General features: G+C 39.7%; 1 protein-coding gene across 1 annotated transcript; it reads right to left on the reverse strand.

The window, feature by feature from the left end:
• Nucleotides 1-854: 854 nt before the first annotated feature.
• On the reverse strand, nucleotides 855-18,844 carry kcnk10b (potassium channel, subfamily K, member 10b). Its single transcript, XM_018663758.2, has 7 exons — nucleotides 18,326-18,844; nucleotides 14,424-14,839; nucleotides 6,645-6,762; nucleotides 5,024-5,184; nucleotides 4,555-4,747; nucleotides 4,320-4,462; nucleotides 855-3,612 (listed from the first exon to the last, which is right to left on the reverse strand). Exons 1-7 carry the CDS (start codon nucleotides 18,378-18,380, stop codon nucleotides 2,965-2,967), a joined length of 1,734 nt encoding a protein of 577 aa, XP_018519274.1. The 5' UTR covers nucleotides 18,381-18,844; the 3' UTR covers nucleotides 855-2,964.
• Nucleotides 18,845-20,114: the final 1,270 nt, after the last annotated feature.

The raw sequence follows: 20,114 nt of genomic DNA on the forward strand, positions 1-20,114 counted from the left end.
CTTCCATTTAAATATATCCTGGTTGACTGTTGAAGGACATGAGTGCATAGACTGAGCAACACACAAATAGAATTTTAAAAAATAATTAAAAAGAACTGAGAGAATGAAATCCCTCAGTGATTCATCATGTGTGGGGGAGGCAAGGAAATAAAGATAAAGGCTTGGAAAGACAGTGACAGATGCACAGAAGGGAAAGAGAGGAGGAAGGCAGAGCAGGTTGAGGTCACTTCCACCTTGAAGGACAGCTCAACACACACACACACACACTTTCCAATAAATGCAATTTATAGCTCTCCCTTTACTGACCTGCCTCCCTGATTAATTTCTTTTGTGGTGCTTTCAGCTGGGTCGTTTTCGTGGGTGTCACACACACTTTGACACACCTGATTGTGGCTCTGAGCATGACGTGCACAGATGGAGACCTTGGGCTCCATCATCAGACAACACGCTAAGTGTCAGTTACATAATAATGGATTATGTCATGTAATTAACCAAAAGCTGCATCACAGCAAATTCACAACAATAATGTATGTTTTTTTTTTAAAAAAAAAAAAAACTGATTAGGCTACTATTTTGAAAGTGAAAAAAGAAATGCAATAAAAAAAATAAATTCAAAACTACAGAGAAGTGATGCTTGTATTTGAATACATTGAGAAAATTGAGAGCACTTACAGTGTGTCCATTTGTAACTTTGTTTTTGTGCTCATTCCCTTGATTTTTGGGGGGAAAGTTGTGAATAACACACTAAATAGATGTACAATGTGAGCTCACTAAATAGTAAAGGACATAGAGTATATTGTAGCATTAACTGTATTTATTGTAACTACATAAATACAGAATATTTCACATTCTCAAAACTGATTTACTGACATGTTTTGTAGTATTACACTAGAGGTCAAATTTAACCATTTCCAATTCATTGGTTTAACAGAGACCATAATTCCTCTGGAGTAACCCTGTCCATGCCAATGTTCCAGGCCAGACAACAGACTGGGCACACTGGTCATATACACACTAACATCTCTAGTTCCATTATTTATTCCATTCTTCTTCTTCATTCTCCTCCTTGAACATGTGTATGCTAAATCAAATCCTATAAACAGTACTTCCAGCAAGTGGCCTTTAGTAATTGGTCATAATTGAAAAAACATTTGGACTTTTTCACAGATGTTTACATGTCACGATAGGAAAACTACAGGTGTAAATAATGTAAATTAGTGATGGCTGGATTCCATTTAAGCTTCAGTTTCAGGGTCCTGGTAGCCATAGCTAATGTTATTACCTGTGGGTTTCTCATTTTGGTGAGTCAAAATGTCTGCTGTGTAAAATGCTTATGAAGGCTTTAATTCAAGCAAGTTTTGGAAAAGCAATGTCCTTCTTATACGCCCTGCAATACCTCTAGCATGTATTGATTTAACATGGTAATGTTGTCATTAATATAGCAATTACCACTTTTTAAAATTTCTTTTGTCGTCTTTATTATCTGGAAAAAGGCACTCACTACATTTAATGTGATCTGTTCATAAAATAAACTGTACACAACAAGCTCTTCACAGGTCATGGTCATGGAAAGGTTAAACAGGTTATCAGTACAACCACTGTGTGTGTGTCTGTGTGTGTGTGTGTGTCTGTGTCTGTGTGCTGTAAAAATGCATGCAAAGCACATACATTTAATAATTCAGAAAAATTTTAAGTAGGCTGTCATGTCAGTACCTGTTTGTAAAATGCAAAAGAACATCATGATCATGTCCAACATTTTGGTGAGTTAACCTCTATGAACTACAAGATGTGTTCCAGAAAAAATAAATACAAAAAGGAAGCATGATATATTTAGTTCATATTTTACAGGTCAATGGGAAATACAACTCAATTGCTTGGCTAATAAAAAACGGAGTAAACACAGATGCAAACATGCTGGGTGAGTACAAAATCAATAGCATCACATTCAGTAATTTAAAATGTCATTTAAGCAGTCTCATGAGAATTTGTGATGATGTGAATGTCATATACAAAATTTTAAAAAGTTCAAAACTCAACATTTCTGACAATCTCGTGGCCAAAGGTGATTAGTTGTGTCTTTACCAGGTGGATTCCAGCACTGTGTTGATTCTCTTTTAAGAAAATGGTGGCTGAGAGCAGTACATTTCATTTCATTAGAACAAAAAGAGACATTATTACAGCTGTAACTCCAAGCTTTTAAGTTAGTTTACGTCAATTAACTGCATTGGTTGTGTTTTAAGAACCATGCACTATCAAGATGAAGGGTTTGGTTATTTTTTTTCATAAGCTCTTAGCATGTGGTTGTTTATATCCTAAGGCTACATTTTCAAAGTCACATACCATGTAGGAATAATTGTACATGTCAGCTAGGTAAATGCTCGTATTGTCTATTGATCCAGCAGAAACACAACCTCCCACTCTCCATTCGTTAAATGCTGAAGTCCTTTTGAAGCAGTCTGCTGAGCTAAAAATAGCCCCCGTGTTATGAGATGACAAAGCAGAGATCGATAATGTTTCTGGAGATGGATGACACAAATCTATCTCTCTGCATGTCCCGCCCACATTGTTAAAAAATAAGACTCTACATGAATAGACGGTCTTTGCCCAAGTGACCCATTAGAGCCAAGAGGGCTGAAAGACAACAGAGCTGGAAAGCTCCTTTAGCAGTTACAGTTCTTGAGTAGCCTGTTGTACAGTAACATCCATGATGAGGTATTTTAACTACAGCCTCTTCTGTCTTTTCAGTTTTACTCATTTTTTGGCAACACATTTTCTTCCCATGGCTATGGCACGATGACTGAATTTCCTGGGAGCAGTTCCAATCTAAGCATAGGAAACAGGAAGGCACATTTCTTGACATCTCAAAGGACTGTGCACTCTCATTCTGACTCTGTCTGAGTTTTATCTCTCTCTCTCTGTCTCTACACTCCTCATCTATGGCTGAAGTCCTCCTCCATTCAATACCTAATCGCTCTCTCTATCTTTGGCCTGTGCTGGTGTGTACCCATTCAACTTGGTGCGCTCCATCGTGTACTGCGACAGGTTTGTCAGACTGATGTTTCTCTCTTTCCTTTCTGTGTTTTCCTCATGTGGCTCCCCATCTTCTTCCTCCTCTGTCCTCTCCTCCCCCAGCATGGCACTGCCATTGCTTACGCCCAGGCTCGCACGTCGAACATCTTCAGGGATGTTCCTTCGAAGCTCACGGCTCTTGTTGCGTCTGGCCAGTTTGGTGAGGGATCCGAACCGTAGGTTGAAGAGATTCTCCTCTGAGGAAGACGCCGTCTGTTCCGTTTGCTCACCCCCCTGATGTTCGTACAATTCACAGGCCCCCCTCAGCCTCAGGTTGTTAAGCTTGGTGTCGATGCTTTCCTGGGAGGAAGTCTTGAAACGGCCAGCGTCCAGGCTGGCCAGCATGGCCCGCTTCTCTGGGGACAGCATGTCGAGAGAGTGAGCTCGCTGCTCCAGGCCGAGCTGACGGCGCTCCATGCTGCGGATGGTGGCGGCCCGCTGGAGCTTGTCATGGATCTCAACACTCAGGCGCCGCCGCGTTTCACGGAACTCTGCCCGTACATTTGCCTTCCACTCAGCTGCATGAGCTTTGAACTCCCCAACCTGTGACAATAGCGCAATATGGAAAGGATCAGGGTAAGATTAGGAAGGGATAGTGATACAGTCTACAGTGGCAAGACATTTTCATTGTTTGGAAGGATAAAACTTTATATTTCTATATTGTCATATTGTCAACAAATCCCATTACAGACCTAAACCAACAATGGATTTGTCTGTCTCAATATTTTCTGACTTTCCTACCCTGTCAGTGAGACTCAGTGTTATGCCATTGGTGACTACTGAAGATTTAAATCCTCAGAACCACAAAAGCTTCTTTTCTTTTTTAAATACAGTAAAGGCTAAAGGTTAGGAGGAAAATTAATTTCTATTGGTATTTTCATGAGATTTGTTGAAATTAATAAAAATATAGAATCACCAACCTTATCCTTGTATTGTTTATAAAAATTTCCATTTACCATCTAAAATGAAAAACCCTGCACTTAGCTATGGGCTTACTCCTTACATCCTCTTCTGCCCTAGTGGATCAATAAGTCACTGTCTGTTCTTTCTGGACTTGGTATAACAGCTACATCTTCAACACCTCAAACAATAGCTGCCTGTTAAAAGATCCTTTTTACAAAGACCTAAGCAGCAATTAATGTTCAAAATCAGAGAGTAGACAGATGAGACAAGAGAGGCAGCAGGAGAGTGACCTTTTATGCTCTGCCTCTCTAATGTAATACTGAGCGGTGTAATTGAATGAACCCCACCTCCTCTTTGGTCTTTTTAGACAGCACTCGAAGCCAGTCTCCAATCATGCTGAGGACAGCCGCAAAGTATGCCAAGCCCACCAAGATCCAGAACCACACCAGCGGCTTGTACCACTGCATGTAGTCAATCCCACGGTTCCCACCTGCAGATGAAGTAAAGGCACAGGTGTGGTGAAATGAGTCGTTAAAAGTGATCTACGTGATGACAGAATAACCATCTGCTGCATGGCCCTACCTGCCACATAGTCTCCTATTCCCACTGTGGTCAGAGTAATCACTACAAAGTAGATGGCCTCTAGTGTGGTCCAACCCTCAATGTGTTTAAAGATGACAGCTGGGATGGTGACGAAGACGATGCAGCCGGCCAGGATAAACAGGATGGTGGACGTCACTCTGATCTTAGTCTGACTGATCTGTTTGTGTTTTTGCTGAAAATGACAAGTAGGACAATTATTCCAGGGAGGTAAAAGAAAATCATGTAAGAGTGCCCCAACTAATTGTCATGGCTTAATAAAACACGACTCAGTTGGAAAATATATAGATCTGGTTAAAACATCCCACTAAATAAAGTGGGTAAGAAAAAAATTAAAAACAAATTAAACAGGCTTACTGTTAACAGTTTTGGAATAATACTTTGCCTATTTGCAGTACAACACACACATATAGCAGGAAATAACAATACATTGCGTGTACTTGTAACTCACCCTGAATATCTTCTCAACTCTCAAGATACTTTTCACAAAGATGGTCCCCAGCTGGTCTCCAATCCCCGCCAACAAGAAGCCAAAGAGAGGAATGCCAAATATGGCATAAAGAATGCAAAAGATTTTCCCGCCTTCCGTGCTCGGAGCTATGTTTCCATAACCTGTTGAAACAACGAAAGCAAAAAGAGAAGAGAGAAAAAAGAGGGGAAATGAATGTAGAAACGTGTCATTAAGGACATAAAACAAGGATGCGAGGTAAGGCAGAGAAGACGTGATGTGGAGGTGGCAGAGGGGGTTGGAGTATGAACAGTAAGATAAGAAGCAGGAGAAGACAATCAAGACTTTCTTATGCAACATCACCAATTGAAGCACTTATGTAATGTCTTTTAGTTCCTGGAGCAGGGGTCTGAGGTAAATAAACTCCTACAGAGACAATAATTAGGTTCCCTTTAGAGAAAATTGAATTAATTATGGCCCCACAGTGACAGAGATACAATGAAAAAGCCAGGGAGGCAGGGGACAAAGAATATTGTACTTGAGCCAAATCCTTCTGTTTCAACCTACTGTTACCAGAATATTAGCATTAGCATGTTTTCTTTCACGTTTCCTTCACTCATGCTGTTTTCTCACACCAGGCACAGTTGTCTCATGAATATTTAACATAAATTTTATCTAAATTCACTTGAGGATGTCTATGGAATAGAATTTGTATGTATTTTTATTTTCTTTTTGAATTTAACACTGGATGTTGTAGATCTTGTGTTGTAATGTCTGATATTTCAAAATAATTCTGTAACTGGACAGGGAAGTAAACAAATCCACTGAAAGCCACTGTTCAGCAGCATATAAGCAAATGCCAGAGGTAATTATATCTCTAGACTACGGCATAATAACAGGTCAGTGGCCTTGAGTTTTTCCAGTAATTTCAATGAAGGTATAGGTTCATGCAGCTAATAGAAAGAACAGAAACTTTAATGAATCAGCTCTGGTGTTTGAATTATGGCTCCTGGATGGAACTATTTATTGTAAATGGTCACATTTGATCAAAGCTCTCAGGCACCCAAAAGATTTTTGATCAGTTGATTAATTACATGTTTGTCTTGCAAAGCCAGGAAAGCTTTAAGAAGGAAAACACTCAGAAGCATGATAGCATGATATAAAGTAAGGAATGCTGTCAGCGGTGTCTGTACTGTAAACATCCTCAATAATGTTGATCTTCACAGTTTGTTAAATCCCACAGTGCTTGTACTTTGCATCATTTAGCCTCATGAGGGCAAAGGGATTTGTAAAACTCACCTGAAGGCAGCAATAAGAAGGAATCATTTTCACAGCTTTACAGAGATTTACAATGAGAAAACACCTTCAACAAAATGAAGGGACCAATCCAACCTGAAATGCTTCAGCACCTCTGAAAAATGAATTAGTCCTGCATTTGTAAGCTCATATTGTTGTTTGATGAAACGCTGTTGACTACAATTTTTTTCTTATATATTATTAGTGATTGTCAAAATTCATTCTGGGAATGTGGAAAAACAGAGGTTGGATGTAATGGGGCTGAAGTTAAACTATGATACATACAACAACAGCAGATTTAACTGGTATTTAAGTATTTTTAACTTGCCTATGGTTGTGATGACAGTTCCAGCGAAGAAGAAGGAACTGCCCAGGTCCCAGTGACTGGAATTGTAGGATGTGTCTCCAGTGGGTCTCACTCCTGCACTCATGGCATCTATGGCATGCTGGAAAGAGGACAGTTTATAAAGTGTTACAGGTATCTGAACCTGAGATATCCAGAAGTAACCTTAGAAATAAAATGTGACAATACGTGTTAATATGAAATAATGGAGACATTCTGTGTCAGTAAAACAGGCAATACTGAAGCACTTACTAGCATCGAACTTACATTTTACCCATAAAGAGAGGAATTCAGGGTCATCATTATTGCATGCCAGCTCAGCTGATGGCGACACAACAAACACACAACATGTCTGCTTTGATTTCACCATAATGGCGTGAAGAGAGTGAGCACATTAACCCACCTCCTGCCAGTGTTTATGTGTTTCTGTTTACATGTGTCTCTTATGTGAACATGTGACCTGTGCCACTGATTGTGTAATACTCATGAGGTAACTGAAGATAGATTAGGTGTGCCTATCTCCAGATCTAGCCGCAAGGTCACACTACCTGATAAAAGAGGAGAAAGAAGAAGGAAGCATGTTGATAGCTCCTGAAAAATGGGGGAGGGGGGAAATGAAAGACAGATGAAGATTTAATGATTACTATACCCATGTCATATCCCTATGATAGCACAGGAAGTGGCTCTAAGCGGACGGTGTTATGATTAATTCAATCAGTCCAATATTATGGTATTGTAGTGGAATTTATATCATAATGATATGATCATATTGTGATGCTGTTTCACAAAATGCTCTTGTCTAAATTGACAACTCCAGGCAATCTGTAATCAGACACTAACAAAATAGGCATTACATTGAACAGAAATTTGATTATTTTATTATTGAATACTGCGTACATTTAATATGACGTATACTTAGTTTCAGCTACATTTCCTAGTACTAGTTACTGATCTAGAGCAATAATCTCAACCTTTTTGGCATGTGAGCTCCTAAAAGAAAACACTGATTGTGCTGGTTGTGACCAGTTCAAACTATTTGAGTCCTAAAGATGTCAAATTATCCAGTAATGAAAGAAGCAAAAATTCAAGGATAACTTTGTGCAGCAAAAATATTTTTCTTTGCAACCTCTTGTGGATGTCCCAACCCCCCATGTTTGGGAACCTCTGTCTACACAGTGAGCTTTTATATTTATTTAGAAAGAAAAAAATCAATCATTCAGTCATTTTTGACTGAAAGTATTCTGCAATCATGAACACTGTTTTATCATGTACATTAAAAGAATCAACCATTATAATGTCAATATATGAAAATCCTCCATCAAGACTCTTTAACTACCCCTGTGGATATACAGTAAGTATGTGAGCAAACATCTAGCACATGATCTGTGCAAATTATTCAGTGTCTGGCTCTTCACGTGGAGCTGATTCTCCTCTCGACCCAATTTGCATGTTTTTACAGATCACACTGACTAAATCAACACAGACTTCCACGAGCAGCAAAAAGACCTTTATCTCCTTTTTCGTCAGTGTCAGCCTTTTTCTTTAGTCCCTCGGTTCTCCTTTATCCCCAGCTTGTCTAGTGTTGGAGAAAACATTAAGAAGCCACGATGCTTTGCATTCACTGCATCATTATTCTCATTAATCTCCTTCTGCGCTCCATTATGTAGCTGTGAAATGTTAATGTACTATTTTGCTATCTGCCTGAACTCCCTGTTTATGGGCATTTTATGAGAAATACATTTATTTTCTTATCTCTGTGGAAATTTAGAGTTTAAATTTTGCTTCTGGGCACAAATAAGTGCCTCTGCTGACTTGGAAGTCATTTGTGAGGGATTTCTTATCCTACCTACATTCCTCGTGGGATAACGTCTACAGCACCTTCATTCAGAGCACCCCAACCCCCCACTACCCACCCCACCCCAGTCCATCCATGCAAGCTGTTAGTGAGATGCACGTCCGTACAATGAAATATGTATCAACTCTCGTGACATACATTTCAAAGCAGACAGAGAGGAGGACCACTTCTACATGCATCGCTGCACATGCCTACTCATAATCTTGCTTGTGATTACCTCAGCTCCATCAGTGCAGCCCCCCTAATGAGACTGATTTCTGTACCTAAAATTAGCCAATTACAGTAATGCTATTTCATAGGTTTTATCAGACACAGCTATTTCATGGGGGCAATATCAAAGCAGTAATTATATAATAAACCCTAAATAACCTAATTCTGGAATCAAGGGAGAGCTATAAATAGCCTCAAATGTATCTGAATACTTTATGAGGAGGCCTATTTTTGTCTCTCGCCTTTTCCACAGCAAAGTTCACACTGCATTAGAGATGTGGAAAATCCTCCTTTTGCAAATCCACTTTTGAGGCATGGGGATGATAACTTTAATTTGTGTTGCAGCATGTTAATTAGGATAACAAATGGTGTTTTTCTTTCACACATCACGGTCTCTTGATCTGCTCACGCAAAAGAGTCAGCACCCATTCTTACAGACACCCAGTCACCACCAAGCGCTCCTGATGGGCTCTTGAGCTAATGTGTTTTCATATACTCCACTGCAGGATCATTAGAGAGCAAGCAAAGTCGCTGCAGATCTTTATCCTCTCAGTGCGTCTTTCTACCCCACAGCGGGTGACGGCAGTGATCCAGCCAGCGAGGTGCCTCACACTCTCCTTCACTCTCGCTGTGATGCTGTGCCAAGCACTCTCCTCTGCGGCACTCCCACCATCACTAATATCCACAGCTTTATCCTGACCACCTTGAAGCATTACGGCTGCACAAATGACTGCCAAACAAACAGGAAGACTGAGGTCCATCATAGAGCAAGTTGATGATAATCTGGTGTGTTGGCACTTTTAAAAGACAAAATCTGACTTTGATACGTAGATATATTGCAAAAACCTGCTTGTTCTTGGTCTTGCTCTGACATTAAGGCTATACTTTTCAAAACACTTTATCTTACAGTCCTGGTCTACTGATTTCAAAAATGGAGTGCTGGTAATTTTTACTTGAGGCCACCATTTACACTGTGTTGGATTAGATTTAAGTGAAAGCAGAAATATCATAAAGGAAAAATACTTCATTACAAGTAAAATTTGTGCATTGAAAGTCTTAAGTAAAAGTACAGAAAGTTTTCAGCAAAATGTACTCAAGTATCATAAGTAAACATATGCATTATGCACCATAATGAGTATATGGAGAGTCTATAAGAGTCATGTATCTATAATAAGTCATGAAGAATCTATAAATTAGTTGGTGCATGTTGTCAAGACACCTGAGCACTTTGATAAAGCAGCCTAGTAGCATAGTAGCATAGTAGTTCATATAAATAACTATAAATCCAAAAAGTCAACTCAGAATCACGTAATTCGTGCTATTAAAAAAGTCATGATGGTGCTGGTTGCGTGTCCTGACGTAGTTTGACTGCAGGTAGCTCAGTGTGTTTAAAAGTTTATTTGTAGATAAGTGACTCATCAATAAATGAGGCTTGACTGGTGTCAATAACAGCGAGGCTTCACATCGTGCCACAGTGTGAGTCATCCCAACAGCGCTGTTAAAGCCAATTAGGTCTGCCGTCTTTGTGGGCGCACAGTGGGTAGGTGGACAGCACGGATACAGAAGCAGACATGAGGAGGCCAACATTTGTGCATAGACACACTCTCACACAAATCAAGTCAACACATGCTGTGGAGTAAACCTCAATAGGTGCCTTTTTAATACATCGTCTCCCTCTGTCTCATACACACACACACACGCTTCCTAAGGTTGCCATTTTTCTGTCATCTCCTCCGCCAAACAGTTTGAAAACAGTGAGTCACCACTGCTGCGTCCCTACAGAGGACCGTCGGTTGAGTGACAGGCTTGACACGGCACGAACAGACCGATAACGGAACCTGTTAGACGACCAGACAGACTCTTTGATGGAGTGCTTGTGAAGCAGAATGTCCTGAAGGCCTTTTCTTGAGACAGCAGAAAAAACATTTCTCAGGTTGAGCTTAACACATGGCTTGATTTTCCTTCTTTTTGGGACATGTACCATCACAACTCAGTAGAGTGTTAAATCAGTATCGTTTCGTCTGATTGAACAACATAGTTTGACATTTTGGGGAATATACTTATTCACTATATTCAGGAGTTAACTGAGAAGCCACTCACATGTCTGTATGGTAAAAATGTCATGAGACATTAGCTTAGCTTAGTATAAAGTCTGGAAAAGACTGGACTTTTAGAGATGCCAGTGTGGTGGATTTTGTTTCGTTGGGACAGAGCCAGGCTAGCTGTTTCCCCTTGTTTCTAATCTTTAGGCTAAGCTATGCTAACTGGCTAGGCATGAGAGTTCTATCAATCATCTTATCTAACTCTGCAGAAAAACAAATATTTAAAGAAGTAGATTCATTTAATACATTAAGTTTGTCAGATGTAATATTGTAAAAGAGTTCTGGGAAATTTTATTCAAGCAAAGAGCTCCTTAGCTTTCACTTACTTGTGAGACATGCTGTCACATGTTAGCTCACGTATCTGAATCTGATCATTTGTCCAGTTGACAGCCTTCTCTATGATTCAGCTGCTGCTACCAGTGCTGCTGCTTCAGGCAGCAGGAGGTCTGTGACTGCTGGCCTGTGCAATGAATAATTGATTCCCTCTGGACCCCAGGCACACCATGCTAAAGGTTTTTATTTCCACACTTCTCCTTAGGAAATACTGTAATTGATTTTTTTTTTTTTTTCTTTTACAAACTCATGATAACACTGTTGTGGCCCAGAGGTTAAGCACCGCAAGGGAGGAAGAAGAAGAAGAAGAAAGGATGCTTCTCTAGCAAAGAATAAGTGAACAGAGGTGGGTGTGGAGGAGGAGGAAGAGACAGATAGGCAGTCCGGTATTCACTGGAGCACTGTTGAAGACGTTAACATCAAATGGAGCCATTCTAGCGGAAAGTGGAGCACACCAAATGCCATGTGGTTGGTTCCCTCTTTGGGGTTATTTCAAGCTTAAGAGAATCAGAGGGGTCCACAGTGGCACTAACGTGAATCTTGTCTTTACTATTCTGGGGCTACATGAGGAAAACATGGAAAGCACATTATACAAAAAGGCTTCTTTTGCTCTCTTGGCATCTGTATCTCATGCTATGATAAAAATGTAAACAATTTACAGTGTTTTCCTGCGAGATCAATTATTTCTATGTGATATCTGAAAAACTTCTAATTACATACTCCCATTCACATCACATTCACACACACCTTTTTTCTTTTTGAACATTTTCTGCAAAGTCTGTCTAAAGTAACTGATGACTGATCTTCTTTTTTTTTTCATTTCACAGCACACCCTCACAAATCAAACTTTTCCACCTGGCCAACTGCACACCGACACATCTCAAATCATTTTCCAATCCCACTTCCAGTTGTACATGTCAGCCGGACGCAGCGACCTTAAATCTTGACCCCATAATTCTGAGTGTAATATCAGAGAGCAGTGTGAAGAATCATCATACTCTGTGTTATAAAGCACCTGACACCGTAAAACGACATTGTAAAATGCACAGTTAAGTTGTGATGTGATGGATTTTTTTTTCTGCTTCAGGTCAGCTCATATCAAGCTCTGTGTCATGGTTTAAAGGGTTGTTAGTCATGTTTTTAACAACAGGTTATTTTATACAGATCTGCCACAAAATGATTCATTGTATATATATATATATATATATATATATATATAGTCACTCAGTTCTTCAAATCTTCCTGGATCTTTCAAATCCCTATGTTTTACTAAATTTCTTGTTAAAATATTAGACACATCCCACACAGTTTTGATAGAAAACACTGAAAAACCTGGCTTCAAATGTTTCTTACAGTAAAGACAACTGTGCTGTTGTAGCTGTGAGCTAGTTTCCTTATATAAAATGTGTGGGTGTTGTTAAAGCCTCACTCTGGAATCCCGTACACTTATTATTGAGTATATAAGGCTTTCAGATACAAGTTAGTTATTAGTCGATTTCTCCAAACAAAATGCAGGATTTTTTTTACCACTATTTGCTTGTACATGGATTGAAGATACAATAAAATCAATTCAGAGTTCTCCACTCTAGGCAGCTGCGTGTAAAGGTCACACTGACTGACCTTAGTTTCTATGAGGATAAACACCCTGGGATGCAGACATTTATGTGTCCTTTGCTTCGTTATTTCTTTTATGTACTGTTCTGTAACATTAAACTGCACTGTACAACGTATTTGCCAACAGACGTGTCACTGAGAATTATGAGCATCTCTGTGGTGACCCTGAAGGCATTACTGTGCTTCCTGCTAAAGGATGGACCTGCCTCTAAGTCTGCTCATGACATTTAACAGTCAATTGTCAACCAACCAGGGGGCAGAGAGTAGGGGGTGTATCTTCTGATGGTACTTTAGACGCTGTATAATCCATTTATTGTCTCACCAATACTGCATGAAGAAACCTAATGAAAATGCTATTGAAATTAGCATTATAAGTCCTACAACAACACACTTTTACTGAAAACGTTGCAACTGAGTTTAATATAACCCTTAATACTGGATGCCTTCGATTTAGCTAGAGGATAGAGTGTACTTCAGTGATGAATTCAACCCACCTACTCAAGTCAGCCCACCCACTCACATACATATTTAGTCCACCAAATAGAATAAGACAATAATAACAATCTAGAGTACCATGGGCTGACAGTCATTTCTAAAATTTACAACAGATACTAGAATGAAATGAACAGGTACAGTCACTTCTCTTAAGCAAATTTAGAATTGGGGTGTTTCCCAGCACTACAGAGTTGCAGATTAGTGGAATCAGATTAGAGATGACTGAACTGAAGCAACAACATCTAAAAAGATGATGTTCAAGTAACAGTCTCTGTGGCAACTGTTTAAACACTTCAGTCTGTAACTATGATGCCCAAAGACATAAATACAAATCTATGAGAAGGAGGAAAGTAACCAGTTCAAAAGATTTGAACACAGTAGTTTAATCTTTATCTTGTGGAACAGTAAATGTAATAAAGTGCAACTAGATTATCTTCACTAAATGTAACTGGCATAAGGTGATGAAGGCCATGAGATGTGGCTGAAAGCTCTGAGGAAGCTACCAAGTTTAGCTTTGAAAAGCTAAACTGCTCTGGATTAGTCCACTGAAAAGTGACATTTTTTACTCAGTATTAAAATAGATTGCTATTTACCCATTAAATCCAAAATGCCACATGATGTTACATCAGCATCAACTTGTTCTATGTGCACATGAGCAATTATTATGAAAATTTTGTAGCAGTTTTAAAGGCTGAATTTCAGAGGCTTCATTTGATGAAGGGCAGGCTGGACATGAAAGGAAGTAGCATCTGAGCCTTTCAAGCTCATGTGATTAGCTAATGAAACCAGAATTAATTACCCCGAGAACCCCTAATTACCCCTGATAGCAATCCCCATCTATGAAACTGCTGCTACAAAGGTCAGTTCTCTGACTTTCTTCTTCTAATCTACCAATCAAATTGAATGACACTCAGTATTTTTATCAGATCATTTTCATTTCAATTTTTCTCCTTATCTATATCCTCTTACAAACTAATCTGTTAGTGATGAATAGATGCAAGCAAATGCAATGTACTATTCCAAGGCTGTTTGAGAAGCTGAACAAAAGAAAGAAACTCTGTTTAAAGTCTGTTACACCATGAAAACCATATGAACACCATGTTTCACATTTTCTAAAACTCAAATAAGATCTCATCTCTGCTTTTAAGCTCTCACCTTGATGATTGCATCCAGCTCATCAGGAATAACATAGGGGTGTCTCTTCAGGAACGAAGCCTTCTCCAGGGTGAAGCTGTTCTTCTGGCTGCTCTCGAATGGCATCTCCAGTGCCCTGAATGCCAGAGCCCCACAAACCAGGTAGAGAACGACCACGACGAACACCGCCAGCACCGTCTTCCACTTCATTACAGAGTGGAGAGCCGCGGCCGCGCTGTCACAGTTGGCATCCATGCTGGCCACGACGCTGGCAGAGCGGGAGGAGATGGACAGGCGCGGCAGTGGACAGTGACCGTTGGCCTTTGGGTCGCAGCCCATCGGGTTCTGCATGGTGGCAACACTGGCCTGAACAAGACTTGATTTTGTCATGCCAGGCTGGACCTTTTTGGGAGGGGCCAAGTTGGTCTGGACCGCCACTAAGAGAGAGTGAGGGGAAGGATTAATACATTACATTTACCTCTGTAAAGGAGGACATCAAGACAGGGACAATAATACTTGATCTTGAGAAGCTGACTCTGATGACTGTAGATGAATAAACTTTGGCAGACTGTTCTAATAACTGGCTCAAGGCCCTGAATCTGTTATAAACCAGATAAGAAAAATGTGCTGACAGATTGAGAAGTGAGAGAAATTCTTCTGAGATGTTGTTTTGCAGGCAGTCGTTAAAGCTTTATAAGTCAATCTGAAATGATCACACAGGACATTTTGGTCATTTTCAGTGTTGATATGATTGTCTTCATTTGTGATAACCAATCTGGTGCAATAATAAGAAAATTAAAATGAATGCATGAATAAGTTTAATTGCAGTAATGTTTCACATCGCTTTCTTGTGACTTTCTTCTCAAAAAAAGTAACAACAAGGGGCACGACTTAATGCAGATATAAACATAAGCTCATTATAGCCACTGAAATCCTATAACCTCCTTTATGATGCATTAAAAAGCAGTTGCCCTGTATTACCCTGGGCTTCCAAAGGCTTTTTGCTACACTGACACTGAAAGCTCTCAGTAAAAATGAATGCTATCTGTGCCAAAGCCAGGCTGAGGCTTCCTGTCTGAGAATTTGTTCTAGGCTCCACACATAAAAGCCATTAGTCCTGTGAAATGGAGCCTCAGAAATCCACAGCTTCTGACACAATTACTAATATGAGTTCTCTTAATCACGACTTTAATTATATTGAATGCAAAAGCTGGAAAAACGTCTTAGATTTTGCACATCAATTAATTTATTGCCTGAAGACATAATAGATTAACAGTATGTGCACAATAAGGCAAAATGAGAGAAGCATTTAAATATTTAAAAGATGCACCACTTGCACCTAAACCCTCACGGTATTGTCAGGTACAGGTGAAAATTGATTTACTCTCTTTGCTGGGGAGCAGGATTCAATTTTTCTAATAGACTATAAGAGAGGGGTAAGTGCCACTTTCAGTCATTGGCTTCAGGATGGGTTTTATAATAGATGCATGTGCACTGGAGCAGGTCAACCATGAGGCAGGCAGAACATAGGAGGCAGCCAAATTTAGAATTACTTTAATGTATATAAGGCATTGTATGAGCTATTCAGAGCTGCAGCCTTCACCCCTGATGCCCCTGCCTCACTCAGATCGGAGCATGGAGTGCCTCGAAGGTATGGGCGGAGCCTGTTGTGTACAATGATGCAACTCTTGAAAGCAGAAAAAGGAAATTGATTTGTGTAAGGGGGGCTCACTTATGTTTAATGGGATAGTACTCTTATGGGATATGCTAAGCAAAATGTACACACACACACACACACACACATATGCATACACACACCCCGCCATGATGAGTCAAGGACGTCCAGGAAGTGTCTCATTCTCTGGTCCAGGACCTATGAATCTTGTTAGTTAATCCCTGTGTCAGTGAGAGAATCAATAACGGCAAAGTGATGTCACAAACTTAGGAAGGTGCAAAACTGCCACTTTCAATTTACAGTATGTGCCTTTAAGGGCGGTGGCCGGCTATTTTTAGAACATGAGATGAATTAGAAAATTAAGACTGAGAGGTGAAGCAGCAAAAAGATGATGACCCCACATTAATATTTCATGCTGTGATGCTTTGGTGAGTGCGTGTTGATGGATGCAGTAGAACAACTCATGGTAGATGAATTGCAAAAATTGCTTTTCATCTCATCTTGTGAGTGAGTGAAACTGAATAAATCAGCTCTATGCAGCAGAGCAGAGGGAGACAGGGCAGGTCAGAAAAGCTGGATTTCACCCATTTAAGTGATCAAAAAACAACAAACAAGAAAATAATAGTCCATAATCAATATTTTAAACTATACAGACAAAACCAAAGATGAGATGAGCATAATTTGGTTTGGGTTTCACATTTCTGAGTCTGTGTGGCATTTATCTGAAATCCTTTTCAAACCACTGAAGCTGCTTCATATTGATTTTTCCAAATTAAATAAGGCCTGAGTGGAAAGCAGTGCTTTTTGTCTGATACTATCTGATACTCTCCCTCTAAGCCCTCACTCTGTGCTTCCAACATGTCTGGCCAAAGCAGAGGAAATGTTCACCGGAGACTCAGGTCAGGTCAGTAAATGAGATGTTACTCAATTCAGCCAGAGACAGAATGGGGAGAAATATGTGAACGATGACAAGGATTTTTATGGTGGCGATGCCGTTTACCACACAGTTTAGTGGGGCACAGTTGTAGTGGGACACCACATATTCAGTTTGTCAACATTTCAGCCTGTCAGCTGCATACTATGGGGGAACGCTTGTTGCAAACAAATGATTTACCCACTGATGAGCAAAATTCAAAATATGCCTAGTAATAGTAAACAAAAAGGCAGATTTTGGATTTGCTCAGCTCGGCTCTTAGCCCAGTTATTCCCTATGGCACTAGGCAGGTTGCAGGCGTTTAACTCACCAGCTGAGCCTCAAACTCAAGCAAACTGAATAACACAGAGATTTAGGAATTTCCGGTAACAACTGAATTCAAAATAAAACAATTATTGAGGAAGTTGCAAGTGGTCTGTCTGTCTTTCAGTCTACACGTACACTACTCACAATAAGTTAGGGATATTGTTGCCCCAATATGTAAGGCACACTGTACACAGTGAGACCATTACGTGGAAAACACAAAATGAGGTGTGTCTATCACCCCAATACAATTGCCTCCCTATCCCAAAAATCTCTGTAGTGAAACAAACATTACATGCACTGATCTTTCACAATATCCCTAACTTATTCTGAGTAATGTATATCTCAAAACGATATTAAATCATTTCAGCCAATTGTTATTGAAGACATACTTTCTGAGAAGCATGGATAAAAAGTATTCCATTAGGATTCATAGCCTATTTCCGGTGGGATGAATAATTTAGTAATATTCCGTCCGCACAGTCAAGCCATGTCTTTGAAATAACGTATTTCTGGTAGCTGATGTTTCAAACTGTAGCTTTGTGCAGAGAATTTCGTGCGCCTAGTCCACGCGAGTCCTTTAGGCGAGGCTACTTTTTAGGGAACGACTTTGCATGCTTTTATTTTGACAGCGTTTCCGGTCTCACGCCGGCTGTTTCAGCAACCTTGTCGCCGCTGATGCTCCGCTCCCAGCAGCGCTGTCTCGCACAGCTGAGCACGCTGAGGATGGAGAATAAAGAAATACTCCAAACGCTTTGTCTTGTGTCTCGCGATCCATTTTTGCATTACAGAAATAGAAAAATAAGAGCAGATTTAAGGTGAAACAGAAAAAAATCATGACTGAGAAATTGTATAAAACTGATGAAAACTGTATAAAACCGGTGAATAACGTAGCCTGATGCGATTCATTGGATCTCAGGTACCTCCATGAGATGTTGCTAAGATTTAAGAGTACTGTTAAATGACATCCATCTAAAGTTACTGGATAATAATAAAACAGTATTTACCAACCTTGTTCAGGGTCCCAGTTAACTTGTTTTCTCGGGTTTTCTATTGGAAATTTCATCTCTGCTTTTGTTCCCAATCAAAACGCAACGAAAGGTGTACAGAGCGAATTAAAAAAAATGCAAAAAGAGAATTAAATCACGAGGAATTCCTCTCCCACATCTTCACATCATCTATTCGTGGATGTGGCTGTAAATGTTACAGAGGAAAGGACGCACCGCAAAACCGCATTGTCTGCTTCTGCCGATTCCCCCCCTCCTTTTTTTCTTCTCCGCCTCGTTCGGACTCGTGGTGATCGTCTGACGGACTGAGATACTTGCGAGACCTTTCACTGAGCCGTCGCAGCGTTCTCAGGACCAAACCACATCTGATTTCACTTCTCAAACACACGATAACCAGTGGTTCGGTCCACAAACGCAGCCGGTGTGTGTCCAAACAAGCAACTTTACGCACGCGTTTACGCTACCGGCAGCGAGAACAACGGGAGAGGATGCTCTCCTCCCTTTCATTCCCACAGCGCGCTACTCCACCTGCCCTCACTGTAATGATGAGCTCAAGGAAATTTGCTTACAGTCCTCTTCATTCTAACATATTTGTCAAATCTCTTAATGAATACTCACTCTTATTTTCTTTTCCTCCAAGGTAGGATTATCCTCTCATCGTTTGGCAACCGGCGATTGAGCACATGGCGCAGGGCGGGAACTCGGAGATGTACCCCCAAATCAGTGGCAGACTTATACCATTACATCATTGGCATGTATGGGAAGCAGTGCATTATTTATGGACTTCAATAGCTAAAGACAAGTCACCACCTCCACCCCGTCAGACCACGTAAATCGTGAACTAAGTCAGATGATGAGTCTTACCATTGAGGGGCAATTTCTGAACGAGCTTGAAACAATTCACAACTTTGTTTCAGGGAATAATAAACGAAGAATTCCTCTGCAGGCTTATGTGGAACTGCACTTGTGTTTTTACTGTAATTATGTGGCAAAAACGACCCACAGTTGTTGCAGGTTTTCAGATGATATTTAGAAGACCATACTTGGCTTTTTGTTGCATGTTTTGTCCATTCATTCATTATTGACTATTAATTTAATGAGTTTTCTATCCTATCCTGACAGGCATTGGTTCCAACTGATTCATTTGCAGACCAGCAACTTATTAAGTTAAATATCTAATTTACTTTTATAAATTCATAAGTATTTTAAAAAAAATCTAAAAGTTGAACATCATTTGCTTTTGTGATGGAGTAACAGAACAAAACACTTAATAATAATGAAGCTTATTTATATATCAGTATTCATAACAAAAGCTACTAATGATTACAAAGATGACATGACAAGGGGAAAAATCATGGAGTTAAATCTGGTTGAATAGACTACAACTATTGATTTCACCTTCAATTAAAAGTCAAAATGTCTGCTGTGAAAAAGACAAATGTGTCTGAGGAATTTGGGAATAATAAAAACACAAGACAAAATTCTGGTTACTGAGACATTTAAATGACATGTAGCCTAAAGTACAAGTAGGACAGATTTCCAAAACACTGCATTAAAAGTTGTAATTTTGTGGCTTCATCAAGTTAAAGCAAATTGGCATTATTAATTGAATAATTTGATTTAAACGTTTAAAAAAGATGCAGTTTGACTGTTTCTTAACTTAACTTATCAGAATCAAAAATATAGCTGTCTTACTCTGTGTGTTAGATAACTCCACTTATGTTTAAAAAGGCTTTACTAGAATCAGAAAGCATCAGAAACATTGATAAAGTTAATGTTTTAGTGTGGAGCAT

The sequence above is a fragment of the Lates calcarifer genome, linkage group LG19 (assembly GCF_001640805.2).
Source record: "Lates calcarifer isolate ASB-BC8 linkage group LG19, TLL_Latcal_v3, whole genome shotgun sequence".
Classification (NCBI taxonomy): Eukaryota; Metazoa; Chordata; class Actinopteri; family Centropomidae; genus Lates; species Lates calcarifer.

Bases quoted from the DNA above. Each gene is read 5' to 3' on its own strand.
- kcnk10b (XM_018663758.2), bottom strand. From the start codon at position 18,380: ATGAAATTTCCAATAGAAAACCCGAGAAAACAAGTTAACTGGGACCCT. The intron at 6,763-14,423 runs GTGAGAGCTTAA...TCCTCTTTCCAG, and splicing joins AGCTGGATGCAATCATCAAG to CATGCCATAGATGCCATGAG. The intron at 5,185-6,644 runs GCAAGTTAAAAA...TTGTTTCAACAG, and splicing joins AACTGTCATCACAACCATAG to GTTATGGAAACATAGCTCCG.